This window comes from Ahaetulla prasina, chromosome 4 (genome assembly GCF_028640845.1).
Source record: "Ahaetulla prasina isolate Xishuangbanna chromosome 4, ASM2864084v1, whole genome shotgun sequence".
Classification (NCBI taxonomy): Eukaryota; Metazoa; Chordata; class Lepidosauria; order Squamata; family Colubridae; genus Ahaetulla; species Ahaetulla prasina.
The window spans coordinates 32,457,546-32,475,815 of record NC_080542.1 but is presented as its reverse complement, the minus strand read 5'-3'; the positions used below and the strand labels follow the sequence as shown (position 1 = coordinate 32,475,815).

The window sequence follows — 18,270 nt, the reverse complement described above, 5'->3', positions numbered from 1 at the left end:
TTGTAATATTGTTTTGCTACTATAATATTGTTTTGCTGATTCAGGCAGCATTTTGCTGCCTGAATCAGAGTACAAACCCACTCCTTTCAAAGGAAAGATATTATGGTCAAATTGATTTGCAGTCAAGCAGAAAATTAGATATGCCCACACTGTAAGTATCTGCTACTTTTTGTCACATAAACTCAGCTGTCAGAGGCAACTGCCTGCTGGATGAGAATTTTGGCACTCCATACAATTTCCAATTAATGCAACTTTATTTCACAGCAGAGAAAATTTAACTTGATGCAGCAAGAATCATTACTCAGTTTAACCCCACCAACTGCGGTCAGGCCATTACATGAAATAACTTGGCTCCCAAGTTCTAAGCAACCAGCTGAGGATGGTTTTCTCTCGATGGGGAGAACAAAATGAGAGGACAGTATGCAGATTATTTCTGCTTCTCAGTTTCTGAGGGGAGAAGTGCTATAAAGAGATGGAAAATAATATTTTGGAAATGATCTAAGGGTTAATTGCAATTTTAGGAAGGAAAAAGCAGTTATATAGTCTGTTCCCTATTTGCACCTTATCACAGGAAAGAATTCATTCTTTGACTCCAAATGGAAATCTTATACTGTATTACATTTGGAGAGAGAAGGCTTTGATTCTGGTCCCTATGGAGCTCTATCTGTACCATCAGTACTGTGGTTGTTTTTTCAATACCATCTTGGAGCTGTTACATAAAACACAATCAATGAATTATGATTATATTTAAAGTCCTGTATTGTCTCTGTTGTGGGAGACTCCTGGCCTTCCTCTATATGAAAAGGCCATGGAAGGGTTTCATGGAATATTAAGTATATAACACATGAAGAGCATTATTCAGTTCTGTGTCGGATGATTTAAAGTGAACAATTTGAAATAGCTCAGAGTAAAGATGTGCCTCATTAAGCTTAATTGAGTGACTCACTCATATAATTCATAAATGTTTCTTGCTTTTTCTTTATATAATCTGCATTTCATCTACATTGTCATTAAAAGACTCTGTTTCCCCTTTCTGTCTTACATTTACAACATTCTTATATTTATGTAAAAAAACAGAAAAGATCTAGTAATCTTTTTGGTGTCCCATACAAAAGGTTTAGCTGTTTTAATTTTTTTTCTACCTATAGAAAGTTTCTGCATTACGTAAAATCTGTATCAATGAGTAACTACAGTAAGGGATCTGGGGCTCAATGAACCATAATGATCCACAATTTCCTCTATTATGATAAAACTGCACTCAATTCCAACTGTATATATAAATATTGCAAAAATGTGGGGTAAGATATTATAGAATATGTTGCACTTTCTTGAGAATGCTACTGAGCTTAGTAGATCTTCCAGACAGATTTAGATTCAGTTCAGAGTCAAGTAGCCCTGCTTTTGCCTTCCATTGTACTAACAACTTTCAGCAATTTTTAAATTGTAAGCTTAATATGAATTACAGCATAATCTGTACTAAAATGCTAGATATTATTCCTAATGCAACTGAATCACCCTTATCTCATATTTAGTTTAATATTTAATACTGAAATAAAGATCTAGACAATGACAATGGCCCAGTTTACTCAACAAGCTAAGAATAAAAATGTCTTCAATAATTTTGGCACTGTATATTGTATGAACTGGACCATTGTGCGTTTAATGAGAAGAAAATTAACTGATTAATTCAAAATATGGCAAAGCAAATCATAGTGTGGAATAATATGTATGAATTTTATCATTTATTATATGAATATATGAAGACCAGCAATGTTTTGTTGGAAAAAAAGTCCATATGGGTTCAGTTCCAAGTGGGGAAAAAGACACTGGAAACATGAAGACTGCTCAGAAATATGGTTTAATGATGGACAGGATCACATAGTTTGAGTTCCTGAACAGAAAAGGGCCAAAATGCTGAACGCGCTATGGTTTTATGCCCTTTATATCTTTAAAACATGTTTCTCCATTTCTCATCCAGGGAAATATATTCTGCTTTTTTAATATTTCCTAAAATATTTCATTCTTCTAGGAGAGAGGTGGGTGCTAACTTCCTACAGTATTTCTATGATTATTTCAGCACAGTGTCCTATCTTACATCATGTCAAATCAATTATTTAATATCATTAGGTTATTATATTCCAGCTGTATACAAACATTAATAAGGAGCAGTGAATAAGACTCTAGTGTTTATGTAAGCTGAAGCAGATGTTAATTAAGAGAGATACATTTAAAAGAGAAAATCTAAATTAGTACAGGAGTACATTACTGCTAAAATAATTATCATTGCTATTGGATGTTTTTTTTAATCAAGTTTTATTGATTTTTTTTTCTTTCACCCCCCCCCCACATATTTTATGAACAGAGTGTTGACCATATCATATCTTATACATTTCAATGTATCCAAATACATTTTACATAATTACAATATCTGCCAAAATTTCTTTTTCCATATTTTTAATCTTATCTTAATACTTCTATGCTTATTATATAAACAACATCATCTTCCGCCCTCAAATTTTAATTTCTCCATTTTAATCATATATATTCTCTTTTTAACTTTCATAATTCATGCTTTATCCTGATAGATTTAAACATGTTCGAAGTTGCCTTTCTTTCATTTAATCTTTTTTGTTTTACAGCTATCCTCCTTCTCCCTCTCTTCTTTCCCCTTCTTCCCTTCTTTTATCCTTCCTTTCTTCATTCCTCCTCTCCTACTCCTTCTCTACTTCCCTTTTTTCCCTCTCCTCCTTTCTTCCTCCCTATCTAATCTTCTCTCCTACTCTTATTTCCCCTCCCTTTCTTCCTCTCCTTTTCCCTTTCTTCTATTCCTCTCTCTCCTTCCTCTCTTCTCCCTTCCTTCCAGCTCCCTACTCCGTCTTCCTTTCTCTATTCCTGTATTCATTTTCAGTTCAATATTTTCTGCTACGGTGTCCAGGCAACCCTGATTTTTTCTCCATTTATTGAATATATTTCTCAGAATCCCCATCACATTTTTTAATTATTAACAGCGTATTTCAACTTATTCCATTTTTACTTTAAAACCCTGCAACTAAATTAACCTTCCACCTCTTCTTTCCTAATTTCTTATTCCCACATCAATTAATTGTTTTTCTCATTTACTAGCATTTCAATTTTTTATCTCTGTTTCAATTATTTTCATATTTAAACTATTCTATCTTGCACATTGCATTTGCTGATCCATTTTACAATAAACAATATACTTCTTTTTTGCTTCTTACATATATTACGTTTCATTCTTACATCATTTACTAACATTTCAGTGCTGAATCTTAATTATTCCATTTTACAGCAATCTGTATACGTCTTCTAATTTACTTCTTACATACATTTTCTACTACTAATACCATTCCCTTAAATCAACAAGTTAATGCTTTAATTCCCTTTCTGCTATCCACTATTCTTCCCCTTTTAACCTCTTCAGAATTTCATTTCTTGATATTTTCCCTTTCTCCCATTCTCTTATTTCCTTCTTTTTCTTTTTCTTTGTATATTTATTGTATCTTTCCTCCTGAATCCTTTCTCCAGTTTTTAAGATTGTTACCTCTTGATTCTCCCCCTCAATATTTTCCCATTTTCTTTTCTTCTCTTCTTTTTTGAGGAATATTCCTCCCTATCCAATTTTATTTTCTCACTGTCAGTCCTAGTATAATTATCCATTTCTTTATCTTCAATTATTTTCTTTTCAACATTATGTTCTTGCTTCTCATTTGTATTTTTTCCTTTTTTTTATTCTAACCAGTCCTCTGCTTCATTTCCTTTAAACGCTTCTTGTACCTTCTTAAGCATCTCCCTTAGTTCCTCATACTCATACTCCCAATTTTTCATGTTGTCAATTCAAAGAGAAAAAATCTTTAAGTTTATTGTTATTTTAGTTTATGTATAGTCCAAATTCAAGTCCATATAATATCTCTTTTTTCTTTTTTTATTTCCAAATGGTGTCCAATTCAAATATTCATTTAGACCATTCCAGTTTAAGGCTTTATTTTTTCCACTTCTCTTGAAGTTGTGCTCCGGCTGTTCAAACAAACACTCCTCAAAATTTGCCAAAACAATTGTTGCAATGCTTTTTTTCCACCAGCAGATGTCCCTCTCCAATCCACAAATCCCCAGGAAACAAAGTATCAGTGTTAAATCAACATAGAAAGTACTTACTCTTCCATTAATCTTTGTTTTGTTAAAGAATGTTTTCCCTCAGTTTTCTTTTTCTTGTATGATTTTTAATCTCCAAATCCAATCTTAAATCCAGGTAGAAAGTTCTCCTTTTGGGGCTTTAATCTTTTAAGTTCCTTTTTGGGTTTTTTTTTTTCTTTCTTTCATTTTGAATTCCCAAGTGCCAATTGGCCGCTTATGTCACACTGGGACATCTTTTAAGCTTTCAAAAGATTTCTCTTCTTACCTGTGAGTTGGCCAATCGCTCACCCGGTAACAATACTCCATTCAATCCAGCGCAAATCTTAGTCTGGTTGCCCCAGCTTGTAGCGGTCATTTCAATGGCCACTGCCCCCACCGCTGGATAAAAGAGCTGCCTCCGACCCTTAAAGGAACTTGCCTGTTCCTCTTGGTCTTCCAAGGCACCACTCTTTCTTCCCTGTCCCTACAAGACAGTTCCAGTCCGAAGACACCCCTCCCAACAGCAGTTTGTCTGGCTGGGTTTTTGCAAAGCTCATCAGAGCTTGCTATTTCCAGCCAGTATCACCGTGATGCTTTCAGTTTCTCCATTTCTATTGGATGTTAATAAATGACATAGCATAAGAATTTAACGAGCAATGAAGAAACAAAATCACTTGGTTGAGACATATTGTGCAATGTATAATACACTATGGTTTAGTTTCTGGTTCAGACATAATGTGCATTGTCGTAATACACTATGGTTTAGTTTAAGTTTAGTGTTAAGTTCTGAACTCAGTTTTTGTCAGTTTATTGTTACTTATTGGCCTGACATAATCAAAATGGACATTGCAATCCTGGAAACCTAAATTAGTATACCAACTAAATACTGTACTGTAGATATAGTATATTTGGATTTCAGTAAGGCATTTGACAAAGTAGACCACAGTCAACTTGGTAAGCTAGAAAAATGGCTAGACAGCATCAGCACCAAATGGATTTGTAGATGGCTGACAAACTACACTCAATGTGTATTCCTTAATGGAACTACAGCTACATGAGGGAAGGAAGCAGTGAAATACCCCAAGGTCCTGTTTTAAGCCCAGTATTCTTCAATACAGTATCTTCATAAATGGTTTAGATAAGGGGATAGAAGGGGAATTCATCAAATTTGCAGATGACACCAAGCTGTTAAGAATAGCTAATGTCCCAGAAGACATATTCAATCTACTTAAAAGATTTGAATATTGGGCCCTATCTAAGAAAATGAAATTTAATCTAGAGAAAAGTAAGGTTTTATACATAAAACAAGAAAAGTCAAAAGTACAAATTAGGTGATAACAATAACTGTGAGAGGTATCTTGGAGTCTTAGTGGATAATCACTTAAATATGAACCAGCAGTGTGCTGCAGCTGCCAAAAAAGCTAATGCAATTCTAGGCTGCATTAACAGAGGGACAAAATCAAGATCACATGATATCTTAGTACTGCTTTGTAAGGCCTTGGTAAGACCACACTTAGATATACTACATCCAGCTTTGGTTGCCACAATATAAAAAAGATGTTGGAAAAAGTGCAGAGAAGAGCAACAAAGATGATCAGAGGACTAGAGGCTAAAACATATGAAGAATGTTTGCAGGAATTGGGTATGTGTAATCTAACAAAAAGAAGGACTAGGGGTGACATGATGCAGTATTCCAACATTTAAGAAGCTGCCACAAAGAAGAGGGAGGGGTGTCAATCTATTTTCTAAAGCACCAGGAGAAATTTTCTGATAGTTAGAACAATAAACCAGTAGAACATCATGCCATCAGAAGTTATGGTGCTTTATCACTCAAAGCTTTTAAAAAGAGACTGGACAGCCATTTATCTGAAATGGTATAGGGCAGTGTTGGTGAACCTTTTCAGCACTGAGTGCTGAAACGGGAGTGAGCGCACACGCATGCACACCAGCCACCTGGTCTTCCAGTTTCTGGCATGCATGCACGTGTGAAGACCAGCTGGCTGGTGCGCATGCATGTGCCAGAAACCAGAAGAGCAGCTGTCAGGTGCACATGCACGCCAGAACTGGAAGACCAGGAGGCAGATGCGGGTTCCAAATCCTGTTGCTACCAGTTTGCTTGGGCGGAGCCTCCCACCGCTACCAGTTTTCCCAATCTGGTGCGAACCGGTAGCAGCCCACCACTGGTGCACATGCACATGCTGTAAACCAGAAGAGTAGCCACCAGGTGCGCATGCACATCAGAAACCAGAAGGCCAGGTGGCAGGTGTGCATCAGGGGTGGGTCCCAAATCCCGTTGCTACTGGTTTGCTTGTGCATGCATGCACAGCTCTTCTGCACATGCACAGAAGCATCCAGACGGGTAGGCGGAGCCTCCCGCCACTGTTACCAGTTCACCCAATCCAGTGCGAACTGGTAGCAACCCACCACTGGTGCCCATACATGTGCTGGAAACTGGAAGAACAGCCGCTGTTCCAGTTTTTGGCACTCCTGCACATGTGAAGACCATCTAGCCGGCGCACCAGAATTCGGAAGAGCAACAGGCGATGGCTTGCATGCCCGGAGAGATAGCTCTGTGTGCCACTTCCTGCATGCGTGCCATAGGTTCGCCATCACGGGTATAGGGTCTCCTGCTTGAACAGGGGATTGGACTAGAAAACCTCCAAGATCCCTTCTGTTATTCTGTTAAACCCAGAGTTAGAATTTCCAATAGGAAGGATGGAAAAGAAATTTGCCTTCAATATAATTCTATGTATATTAATTCAACTGCAAACTCAATTATTTCCTGGGAATGTACTATGTGAATGAGTAGTTTTTTTCCTAAATGGCAAATTTAGGTGAGATTGGCCCTTGTTGAAATTAGATTTATTTCTGATTCTTACATAATTATGCATAGGATTATAATATGCTATCATTTTGGATTAATCATTAAAGGGAAAGCAAAGAAGTTATAACCTCAAAGCTGGGTTTTACAACAAAGTTTATAAATAGATCATGCTTTATAGGAAAAAAATGAGTTGGCTTCACAAAAATGAGTTGGAGTGTAGTAGTAGAATAAGTCTACTTTCATGGGCATACATAGCTGGATGGCTGCACTGAGACTGGAATGATGAAGACGGAGGGGAAATGTTATGTGTGACAGAGAGCACAGGATAGAAAGGAATAGGAAGGTCTCTATGGTAATGTGCCCCAGAGGGATTCCCCTGTTGTTTTCAAAAGGTCCTTCTAGTCTTTAGAATTAAGAACATTGTATCAGTTACCCTCTTTTTCTGCTGCCATCAGGATCCCCAGTTGGTGAACACTGCAGTATGGAAGATATTAATCCTGTTCATCTGCTTGCTCCAGCCAAGCTAGCGGATAATTAGCACCAGTTGCCAGCAGGAAAGCCGACGCCAAAGAAATCTTGTTGGACAGAATCTGTATAAGCTATTTTGGATGAATAAAGATCTGCAAGGTTTGAGTACAAGCTATTCAGGAAGTATGTGGGGATAAACAGGATAGTGCTGACCAGGAAATTCCTTACACCAGCTTTTTCTGATAGGTTAAAATTTTCATCATTCCTAGTCAGTACTCTCATGATATTTGGAGGGCACAAACTTCAAAAAGATGCACTAGCACCTCTATCCTGTACTGTAAACTCCAAATCAAGTCATCAGATGCCAGGCTGTTATTTCTTACTAGACAAATTTGGTTCAACATTCCTTGGAATGAAAATATGAATTCATATTTTACTTCTTTCAAACAGAGCAAGAACTTCATTTTATTGTTCACTTTCCTCTTCACAGAGTAGAACTGTATTTTTTGAAATATGACTCTGATGACATGATCATCAGATACTCCTAAATATGAAGACAGATAGAAATTACCCTACACATCACAGTAGGAAGTGAAAGGGAAAAGCTCTGCTTTTAAGAAACTGATTAATAGAATAGTGCAACATGAAGAATAAGGTGAAAAACTAGGGTTTTTTTTTAAACAATGAATTAAATCTAGAGTGATTACAATTGTGAAACATTTCATTTTATTACTGTGATATCATGCAAGTGGAATCCACTTTATTTATTTATTTTATTTATTTATTTTTCGTATTTGTATACCGCCCTATCTCCCTAGGGACTCAAGGCGGTTCACAGGCAAATAAAAAGGTACATATAAATACAGAATAAAATAACAATTAAAAAACTTATTCCACATAGCCACATAAATTAAAAAGAACAGTATATATAATAAAACCCCATTAAAACCTAAATTTAAAATCTAGTCCAGTCCTGCGCAGATGAATAGATGTGTTTTAAGCTCGCGGCGGAAGGTTCGGAGGTCCGGAAGTTGACGAAGTCCTGGGGGGAGTTCGTTCCAAAGGGTGGGAGCCCCCACAGAGAAGGCCCTTCCCCTGGGTGTCGCCAAACGGCACTGCCTAGCTGACGGCACCCTGAGGAGTCCCTCTCTGTGAGAGCGCACGGGTCGGTGGGAGGTATTCGGTAGCAGAAGGCGGTCCCGTAAGTAGCCCGGCCCTATGCCATGGAGCGCTTTAAAGATAGTTACCAAACCTTGAAGCGCACCCGGAAGGCCACAGGTAGCCAGTGCAGTCTGCGCAGGAGAGGTGTCACACGGGAGCCACGAGGGGCTCCCTCTATCACCCGCGCAGCTGCATTCTGAACTAACTGAAGCCTCCGGATGCCCTTCAAGGGGAGCCCCATGTAGAGAGCATTGCAGTAATCCAGACGAGACGTCACGAGGGCGTGAGTGACCGTGCATAGGGCATCCCGGTCTAGAAAGGGGCGCAACTGGCGAACCAGGCGAACCTGGTAAAAAGCTCTTCTGGAGACGGCCGTCAAATGGTCTTCAAAAGACAGCCGTTCATCCAGGAGGACGCCCAAGTTGCGCACCCTCTCCATCGGGGCCGATGACTCGTCCCCAACAGTCAGCCGCGGACTCAGCTGACTGTACCGGGATGCCGGCATCCACAGCCACTCTGTCTTGGAGGATTGAGCTTGAGCCTGTTTCTCCCCATCCAGACCCGTCGGCTTCCAGACACCGGGACAGCACTTGATAACCGTTGGGGTGGCCCGGTGTGGAAAAGTACAGCTGAGTGTCATCAGTGTACAGCTGGTACCTCACACCGAAGCCACTGATGATCTCACCCAGCGGCTTCATATAGATGTTGAACAGAAGGGGCGAGAGAATCGACCCCTGCGGCACCCCACAAGTGAGGCGCCTCGGGGCCGACCTCTGCCCCCTGTCAACACCGTCTGCGACCGATCGGAGAGATAGGAGGAGAACCACCGATAAACGGTGCCTCCCACTCCTAATCCCTCCAACCGGTGCAGCAGGATACCATGGTTGATGGTATCAAAAGCCGCTGAGAGGTCTAATAGGACCAGGGCAGAGGAACAACCCCTATCCCTGGCCCTCCAGAGATCATCCACCAATGCGACCAAAGCCGTCTCAGTGCTGTATCCGGGCCGGAAACCGGACTGGAACGGGTCTAGATAGACAGTTTCATCCAAGTGCTGGGGAAACTGACATGCCACCACACTCTCTACAACCTTCGCCGCAAAGCGAAGGTTGGAGACTGGATGATAATTACCTAAAACAGCCGGGTCCAGGGAAGGCTTCTTGAGGAGGGGCCTCACCACCGCCTCTTTCAAGGCAGCCGGAAAGACTCCCTCCAGCAAAGAAGCATTCGTAATCGCCTGGAGCCAGCCTCGTGTCACCTCCTGAGTGGCCAGTACCAACCAGGAGGGGCACGGGTCCAGTAAACACGTGGTGGCATTCAACCTACCCAGCAACCTGTCCATGTCCTCGGGAGCCACAGGGTCAAACTCATCCCAAACAATGTCACCAAGACCGCCCTCAGACGCCCCATCTGGATCCCTGCAATTTTGGTCCAGACCGTCCTGAAGCTGAACAATTTTATCGTATAGATAACCATTAAACTCCTCAGCACGTCCCTGCAACGGGTCATCTCGTTCCTCCTGGTGAAGGAGGGAACGAGTCACCCGAAACAGGGCGGCCGGGCAGTTATCTGCCGACGCAATGAGGGACGAGACGTAGCAACGTCTCGCTTCCCTCAGTGCCACAAGGTAGGTCCTATTATAGGACCTAACTAGTGTCCGATCAGCCTCCGAACGACTGGACCTCCACGAACTCTCTAGGCATCTTCTCCGGCGTTTCATCCCCCTCAGCTCCTCAGAGAACCAAGGAGCCGGTTGGGATCTATGCCGGGTCAGAGGCCGCAAAGGCACGACGCGGTCTAAAGCCCCAGCCGCGGCCCGTTCCCAGGCCACGACTAGTTCCTCAGCCGTGCCGTGGGCCAGAACTGAAGTTGAAGGAGTCCTCCACCATTCCCCCAAAATTTACCCTTATTTTGATACCTGAGAAAAATACTAGAACTTTAAAAATATTTATCATAATAAATTAAAGGTAAAGGTAAAGGTTCTCCTCACACATATGTGCTAGTCGTTGCCGACTCTAGGGGGCGGTGCTCATCTCTGTTTCAAAGCCGAAGAGCCAGCGCTGTCCGAAGACGTCTCTGTGGTCATGTGGCCGGCATGACTCAATGCCAAAGGCGCACGGAACGCTGTTACTTTCCCACCAAAGGTGGTCCCTATTTTTTCTACTTGCATTTTTACATGCTTTTGAAACTGCTAGGTTGACAGAAGCTGGGACAAGTAACGGGAGCTCACCCCGTTACAAGGCAGCACTAGGGATTTGAACTGCCAAACTGCCAACCTTTCAATCAACAAGCTCAACATCCTAGCCCCTGAGCCACTGTGTCCCTCATAATAAATTAGGACTGATTAAGTTACAATGAAAGAAAGAACAGAATTATAGGTCTTATTCTCCTTCATATTCCTATTGCTAAGCTTTGTGGCTTTCAGAATTTTGGACGAGTGGCATTGGTAGTGAAGACAATGGGCACAGGTCCAGGTTTCCACAGCTTGAGTGCCTCCTTCTTCACCCCAGCTAAGACATTGGTCACATCTTTTTTCTTTGTAAATCTCCCATGGAACAAACACACTGGTACCGAGGGAAACTCTAGGAAAATGCGGTAGTGCAACCGCTTGGGCTCTTCTTGACCTCAGGAGCTTTCAATATCATCAACCATGCTGCCCTTTGGGGCCTGCTATGGAGTTTAGGACTGAGTAGCAGAGTTCTGTGCTCGTCTATCTCCTTTCTCAAAGGCTGTTCCCAATCAAAGTTGATAGGGAGTGAGAGCTCCAGCCCCAGGCCACTCCCTTATATCATACCACAAGCCTCAGTAATTTTTCCGCTTTCCATTCCTGGAGCTTCAAGATCCAGATCTCTGACATCTTTAGATGGAGTTGAAGTACCCGTTTCAGACCCAGTTCACAACTTAGAGGTTCTTTGCAGAGCTTTGGTTATTGCACCAACTGTAAGCTTTCTTAGATCAGAACTCCTGTCTTCAGTCCCTTAAGCCCTAGTCATCTGTCTTCTGAATTATCACAATGCACTTTCCATGGAGCTATCCTTGAAATGCATTTGGAAGCTTCAACTGGTACAAGGTGCAGCAGCATGAGGGGCCCATAGAATGACCCATGATATATTACTGCTTCGCAAGTTACATTGACTGCAGATTTGCTTCTGGGTGCAATTCAAGATATTGGTTATGACCTTTAAATCTCTTCATGGCATAGGTCCAGACCACTTTATGAACCAATTCATCCCACTTGTGCTCTACTCGTGCCAGCAGACCTGCTTAGGATCCTGTCAGTCAAGGAACTCTGCTGGGATCTCATTGGAATTGCTTGACTGACTGGATCCAAGAGAAGAGCCTTTTCTGGTGTAGCACCAGCCCTCTGGAATATCCTGCCTCCCCCCATCCTCCAAGTTGCACTCATCCGCTTCATTTTCCAAAATTTAGTAGTTCTGTAAAATGTGTTTTAAGAATGAAAAGGAATGTCTATTGACTCTATAAGAAATAGTAAAGGGTAGAAAAAAAGATAGGCTCGAGTCAAAATGGGCCAACTTGCCACGAGATAACTTGATGTAGGACAATTCAACAAGTACAAAAGTTAAATTAATTTCAGTGGAACTGTGACAAATAATAAAATAAAGTCAATCCAGAAATACAAGAGTTACAATAATTTTGATGAAAAGATAGTCACTAATAATAAAAGTAACTGAATGAAACTATTAATACAGCATTGAATTGTCCCATGGTGAGTATTCCTATGGCAAGTTGGCTGTAGCAAGTTGGCCATGGCAAGTTGTCCTAGACCTGGCTCAAGTTACTATCAACTCCTAGACAGATCTCATGCATTTTTATACCAATATGGATTTGTTATTTCAAGGATTTCCCCCCAACTTTCCGGTATCATCTACAGCCATAGATTTTAAAGTAATAACCAGATCTGACTCTACTTAACTTTTTCAAGATCAGCCAAGGTTGGCTAGTGCAGAACCTGCTGCAAATGGAATAAAGAGGAAGTTAAGAAAGAAAATATATTTGTTCCTAGAAAAGAATAGAAATTCTCTTTTTTTTTCAAATGGAGGGAGAAATCACTGTGTGTGAAAGGACAGACACAATGGTGATATGTGTTTACAATGTAGACTGATTAAGACTTCTGATTGCTTTCTCTTCTGATGAAGATTGCAATTCCTGAAAGTTCCAATTCACATAGATAAGCCAAAGAAGAGGTCAAGCTTTTCCTTGGAGATGTCTATAGGTGGTGTTAGGAAAATGGCAAAAAAAAATTCTTCCATCTATCCTTATGAAGAATGTCCCTGCTCCAATGTAGTGCTTCTAAGCTATGAATGTGCAGCCTGTATTTTTCCTCCCTAAATGGAGTATCTTATATTTCTATTAACTGAAAGGCATCTTGTCCTCTGAGCCCTATCTTCCAATCTCTCTTGATTAGATTACAATTTTTCGTTTTTGTATATATTGCCAAATCTTCCAATTTTGTGTGTCCTCTATAAATCTGATAAGCAACCTAACAATCTTATTATAAAGATCATTTGTAAAAATGTTGAGTAATACTAACTTAAAGATAGACATGGTAGGAACCCATTGGTAACATACATAAACTTAACGAAAAGCTATGAATGCCAAATTTCTGAATGCAGATAGCCAGCCTGTTGTAGGCCCACTTTATGTAGTATCTCCATATTTATATTCAGCATACAGATAACTATATTCCTCATTTAGACACCCTGCATTATTCATAGAATTTTGTGGGTGAGTGCAACAATGCTTCAACCTGTACCTCTCTAAGAACAAAATATTCCCATAGTGTTTTTGTTGCATTAGGAACTATCCAGCTGAAAACATGTAGGATGACCATTTCTTGTAAATTATATTGCTTCGAAAGGAAAAAGAAGAAACTATTTAATACACGCCCTTCCTCAAAAAGTTCAAGGCACCCTATATGCAAAGGTGGGGAATAGCTTTTATATCCTTACAACAATTATGTGAGAAGTTGAGCTAAGAGATATTGAGTGATCAAAGATCACCCAATGATCTCCAAGTTAAGCAAAAACTTATATCTGCCCAGTCACTCTCTAGACACAATAACAAACTCGTTCTGCGTTAAATAGAAGGAGGGAATGTTTAATATTCTACTTTGCAACTGAATTTTTGCTACAACTTTTCCTGGCTGAACTACTATTCCTCTCTTAAGTGTCCCAGTTTCTTATTTCCAAAAGTATGAGACTCCGAAACGAAGCAGTTTAATAAGTGAAGTATCTAGAAATCAACCCTCTTGAGTCCTCTTCTTTTATAACCTAGAAGTTAGAATTACAAATTTCACTAGCCAAGATGGAGTATTTCTGGAGATTATTCAGTGAAAGGAAAGCTTAGGCTTTTCTTCCATATGTTGAATTTTCCACTGAAAAATGTTCCCTTCCCACTTGAGGAAAACTTAAACTTCAGAGCTGGTTGGGAATTAGACAAAAGACAATGTAAATTAATCATTGGAGAAAGCATTGTAATAAGAGGAAGAATTATATATTTATTTTATTTTATTTCATTCCTATTCCTGTACTTCCTTACAAGTATTTTACCTCACTTTTTTTCTATCTTACCAGCTCTACAAAGTCTCAATATTCCCAATGTGCACAGGGAATGATGAGAGTAGCTCAACACACTTTGAAGCAACACATGCAACCAAGCTGCTCTATTTGTACATTGATGATAGATGATCTATTGGGGACTCCATGATATATACAGTCTCTGGGGACAGTTTTTGTTGCAGATAGAAAGACAAAGGCGAAATCAGAGTTTGGGTACTCATTGGGTCCAATATCTCCTATGTGTTATATCCTTACATCCTCTTCTTCCAACTTTGATTTTTTTTTCAGTTGTCATTGGATCAAACTTCCTGATTATTAACCATGTTCAAAGGAAATGACAAGCACATTTTCATCTACTCTCATTTAATGGCTCTTGGCTGGAAAGACTATTCTACGGTTTCCTAAATTTTACCAACTTCTTCAATATTCAGTGGCACAATTATGTTTAGTATGATTGAAGCATTCCAAAGATAATAGAGACAAATGAAATGACATTGGCTGCAGAAGGCACATGGTGGGTGAAGGCATTCTCAGACAAACTAAAAACATATTTTTAGCAGAGAGCATTCAATCTCAATGTAAAAGATACATGAGTAAGGAATATGTAAAAGATGCTATATATGTTGACACTATAGCAAAGAATGAAACTGCATGAATTTTATGTTACTATTTCATCTATCCCATTATTGACTATCTAGAGGTGCTGAATCGTTATTTCCCCAACTTTTAAAATCTAGGATTTGCAATCTAAACATATCTGGAGAATATTACATGAATGAAAGCTGGTTTAGAAGTTGACACTGAAAGTCAAACAAATCTGTTTATCTTGCTTTTATTTTGTTCTTTTTTGAATTCCAAGGTTCTGCAAGCCTAGTACAGTATACAGATTTTTAGAATTATATTTCTTGCTGAGTCAACTAGCAACAAAATCAGTCAGTCCAATAGGACAAAGGATTTCAACTTTTCGTTTGGGGGACATGTTTGAGAGGGCTGAAAATCACAGAGGCTAACCGGCAGATGGGGAAAGAATCAAAACAGAATAATTAGCATTGAAAGAAAAATGTTGATTTATGAGGGGATATTACCTTGCTGAGAGTTACTGTTGTCATTATTATTACTTCAATAATTTTCTGTCCTGGTGCCTAACTTTAGTCCCATCCCCATCACACAATACTGTAGAACATAAGGAGGCTCTGAAAGCCATGTGGAACAGCAGTTGGTAAAAAGGACATTGATGAGTAACATTATTCAAGACCATAATAGTTGGAGATCTCCTCATTCTTTATGGCCTATAATAGGACATAATAGACACATGTTGTCTTGTGGAGAACAGAAGCATGACTATTTCAACTCATTCATTGGTGATTATATTCACAATCAACTATGAAGTTTCCTGCATTGAAAAGTATGGTCCACTGTAGTTAGAGAATTGATATTAAATAAATTAGAATCAAGATGGCATTGAGTTTTCAGATGAAGGCCAATAAAGTAAAGAAATGGTTGCATCATTAAGCTACTTATTTTTTAAAAGAATTAGAGAAGTGACAATTTAAAATTCGTATCTGATTTTTGCAAATATCAGATTTGGAATATGACATTCTTAAAAGACTAAGGGTATCAGATTAATAAACTCTAACTCTTGAATGGCAAAATACTGGTAACAGTATTGCTGTTTGTATGATAGAAATAGAGGTTTAGAGCAATAAGATAATATTATATCAGAAATTCCTAAAACAATTTAAATTCTAATTTGGCATTAGAGTAATTGCCCTAAAAGCTAGAATTCTACATTTATTGGATTACAACTCTCATTATCATTTGATAAAACATCTGCTCTTGTCTATCTGGGTACCAATTTGGGAAGGGGATTTTGAAGCAAAGTATATTCTGAAATATCAATAATCATCATTCAGAGAAAGGAGAACAGAGAAAACAATGTAATCAGTTATAGAAAAAAATCAATATAGCCTGCATTACTTACCGGCAAAGACATGTCGCTCTCATCCCGAAACTCAGGTAAAGTCTCCAGACAAAAAATCACAATGGAGATAAGAATGACCATAACTGAAATGATTGCAATGATGCGGGCAGCCTGAGAGCTCTCTGGATGTTCAAAGAGCAGCCACACTTGTTTGAGGAATTCTCTCTCAGGCATGGGCTGCTCCTCTTCCTTGATGAATCCTTCATCATCACGAAATTTAGTGAGAGCTTCTTCACCCAGCTGATAGAATTTGAGTTCCTCCAAAAAAACATCAAGAGGTACATTAATTGGCCTTCGAAGCCGTCCTCCAGATTGGTAATAATACAGAATAGAGTCAAAGGAAGGCCGGTTGCGATCAAAGAAGTATTCATTACGCAATGGGTCGTAATATTGCAACCGCCGCAGAGGATCACCCAGTAAAGTATCGGGGAACTGTCTCAAGGTCTTTACTTGAGTCTCAAATCGTAGGCCAGAAACATTTATCACCACCCGTTCACAACAGTCCTTGTGGGAATGTCCCCCACAGTGAACAATGGGCTCACTTTCCCCTGCAGTCAGTGGCAATAGCTTCTCCATGGTAGAGCTGGCAGCTACAGAGAGCCTGAGATGATGGAGGTCATGATTCAAAGTTCACCCAAATGCTGAGGCCTTCTCCAGAGAACTCCCAGTTCAGATATTCTATACTGTATTCACACTATTTGTATCTCAGCTGGCATCTTTTCTCCTAATTTGCCTTCATCTATTTTCACTCATTCATTCCCTGCTTTAAACATATCTGCTCTAGTTTCTAATTTACTTCTCTCCTTTTCCTTCTTCTGCTATATTATTTCCTTAATTCATGCCATCTCCTTTCTTTTTCTGCCTTTCTTTTAAAGCTGATTGTCTTCAGCCCTGGATAACCACTCTATCATCTCGACACTACTCTCAAAATTGCTTTTATATTTCCAAAGGGGTTACAGCCACAACTTAGATTCCCCCTCCCCAACTGTCCTTCTCTATGTCCCCTTTCTGAGAACACCCCTGTCTTCCAGTGCCAGCGTCAAGGTTTCTGCCTGTAAACACTTTCCCTAGACCTAGGCATATCAGATTGCCCCAGGACGTTACAGACTCTTAGCCCCCTTGCCAAAATCCCAGCACCGCCTCCAACTCCATGCCTAAAAGCAATCCCAACAGCACTCTGATCAAAAGAGGGAAGAACTAAAAATAACTGAGAATGACATAGGGGCAGGCAGAATGCCCAGGGCAGAGAAAAAGGTGGGCAGGACACCTTCAGGAGAATACAGAAGACTGCCAGTGAGAACGTTTGTGTTCCTCTATAAAGAGAAGTAGTGCTAGAGCCTGGACATCCCAATCTTTCAAAGGAGGCTGGGGTCTCATGAGTAACATACGAGAGTAAGTAAAGATTAAATCTGGACTCAAATGGCACTGAGTCATAAATTAGAAGTTGAAAAGATGACAAACTAAAGCAAATTTAGGCTCTATCCTTTCCAGAAAATATCAAGTCCTTTCTGAGTTGGGGTTTCAAGTCTTGAGAGATCAGAGGCAACACAAACATACAAAGTGTTCCTCCCACCCACTGTATTGCTTAACAAGATTCCATGTATTATTTAAACTTATATTTGTTCCTTCTTATCTGTCTTCATTGTCATTCCTTTTCTTTTGGGTTTCCCTTTCTTCAAATACTAAACATCCTACAAAATCCCGATTCTGTTGTGTTCTCACCTCCCCCCATTTTAAGTATGCCTTATACACAGGCTGTATAACTAAGGTAATACAGTACAGTATGCTGTTTTACCTACATGAGAAAATTTAGGAAAAATAAATACAAAATAAGCAAAAATATATTTCACAGTACTGATATAGTCATCTATTGTTCAGCCTGCTGTTCAAGTACTGACTTGAATGTAAGGTATTTACTTTCCTTTTTTATGGTTCTCTAATTTTAAATTGGATTTTGACAGAGTATCTCTTCAAGAAATCATTTCCTGAAATAGAGGCTTGTTCTTGAACATGCTTTTAGATAAAGGATTTCCCCTGCAGGACATGTAACAACCGTGCACATAATTGTTTTTGCTGCCTTTAGATATTTAACTGGTCTCCTCTTTGACCTGCTTTAAGATGTGATC

General features: G+C 39.6%; 1 protein-coding gene across 1 annotated transcript in view; it reads right to left on the bottom strand.

Moving 5' to 3' along the window:
* The window catches only part of KCNA7 (potassium voltage-gated channel subfamily A member 7), a 55,507-nt gene extending 38,329 nt beyond the window's left edge, over positions 1-17,178 (bottom strand). The window contains exon 1 of the mRNA XM_058180588.1: positions 16,145-17,178. Within this exon, the coding sequence (XP_058036571.1) occupies positions 16,145-16,720 (576 nt within the window). The 5' untranslated portion in view covers positions 16,721-17,178. The remainder of the gene's footprint in view (positions 1-16,144) is intronic.
* Positions 17,179-18,270: the final 1,092 nt, after the last annotated feature.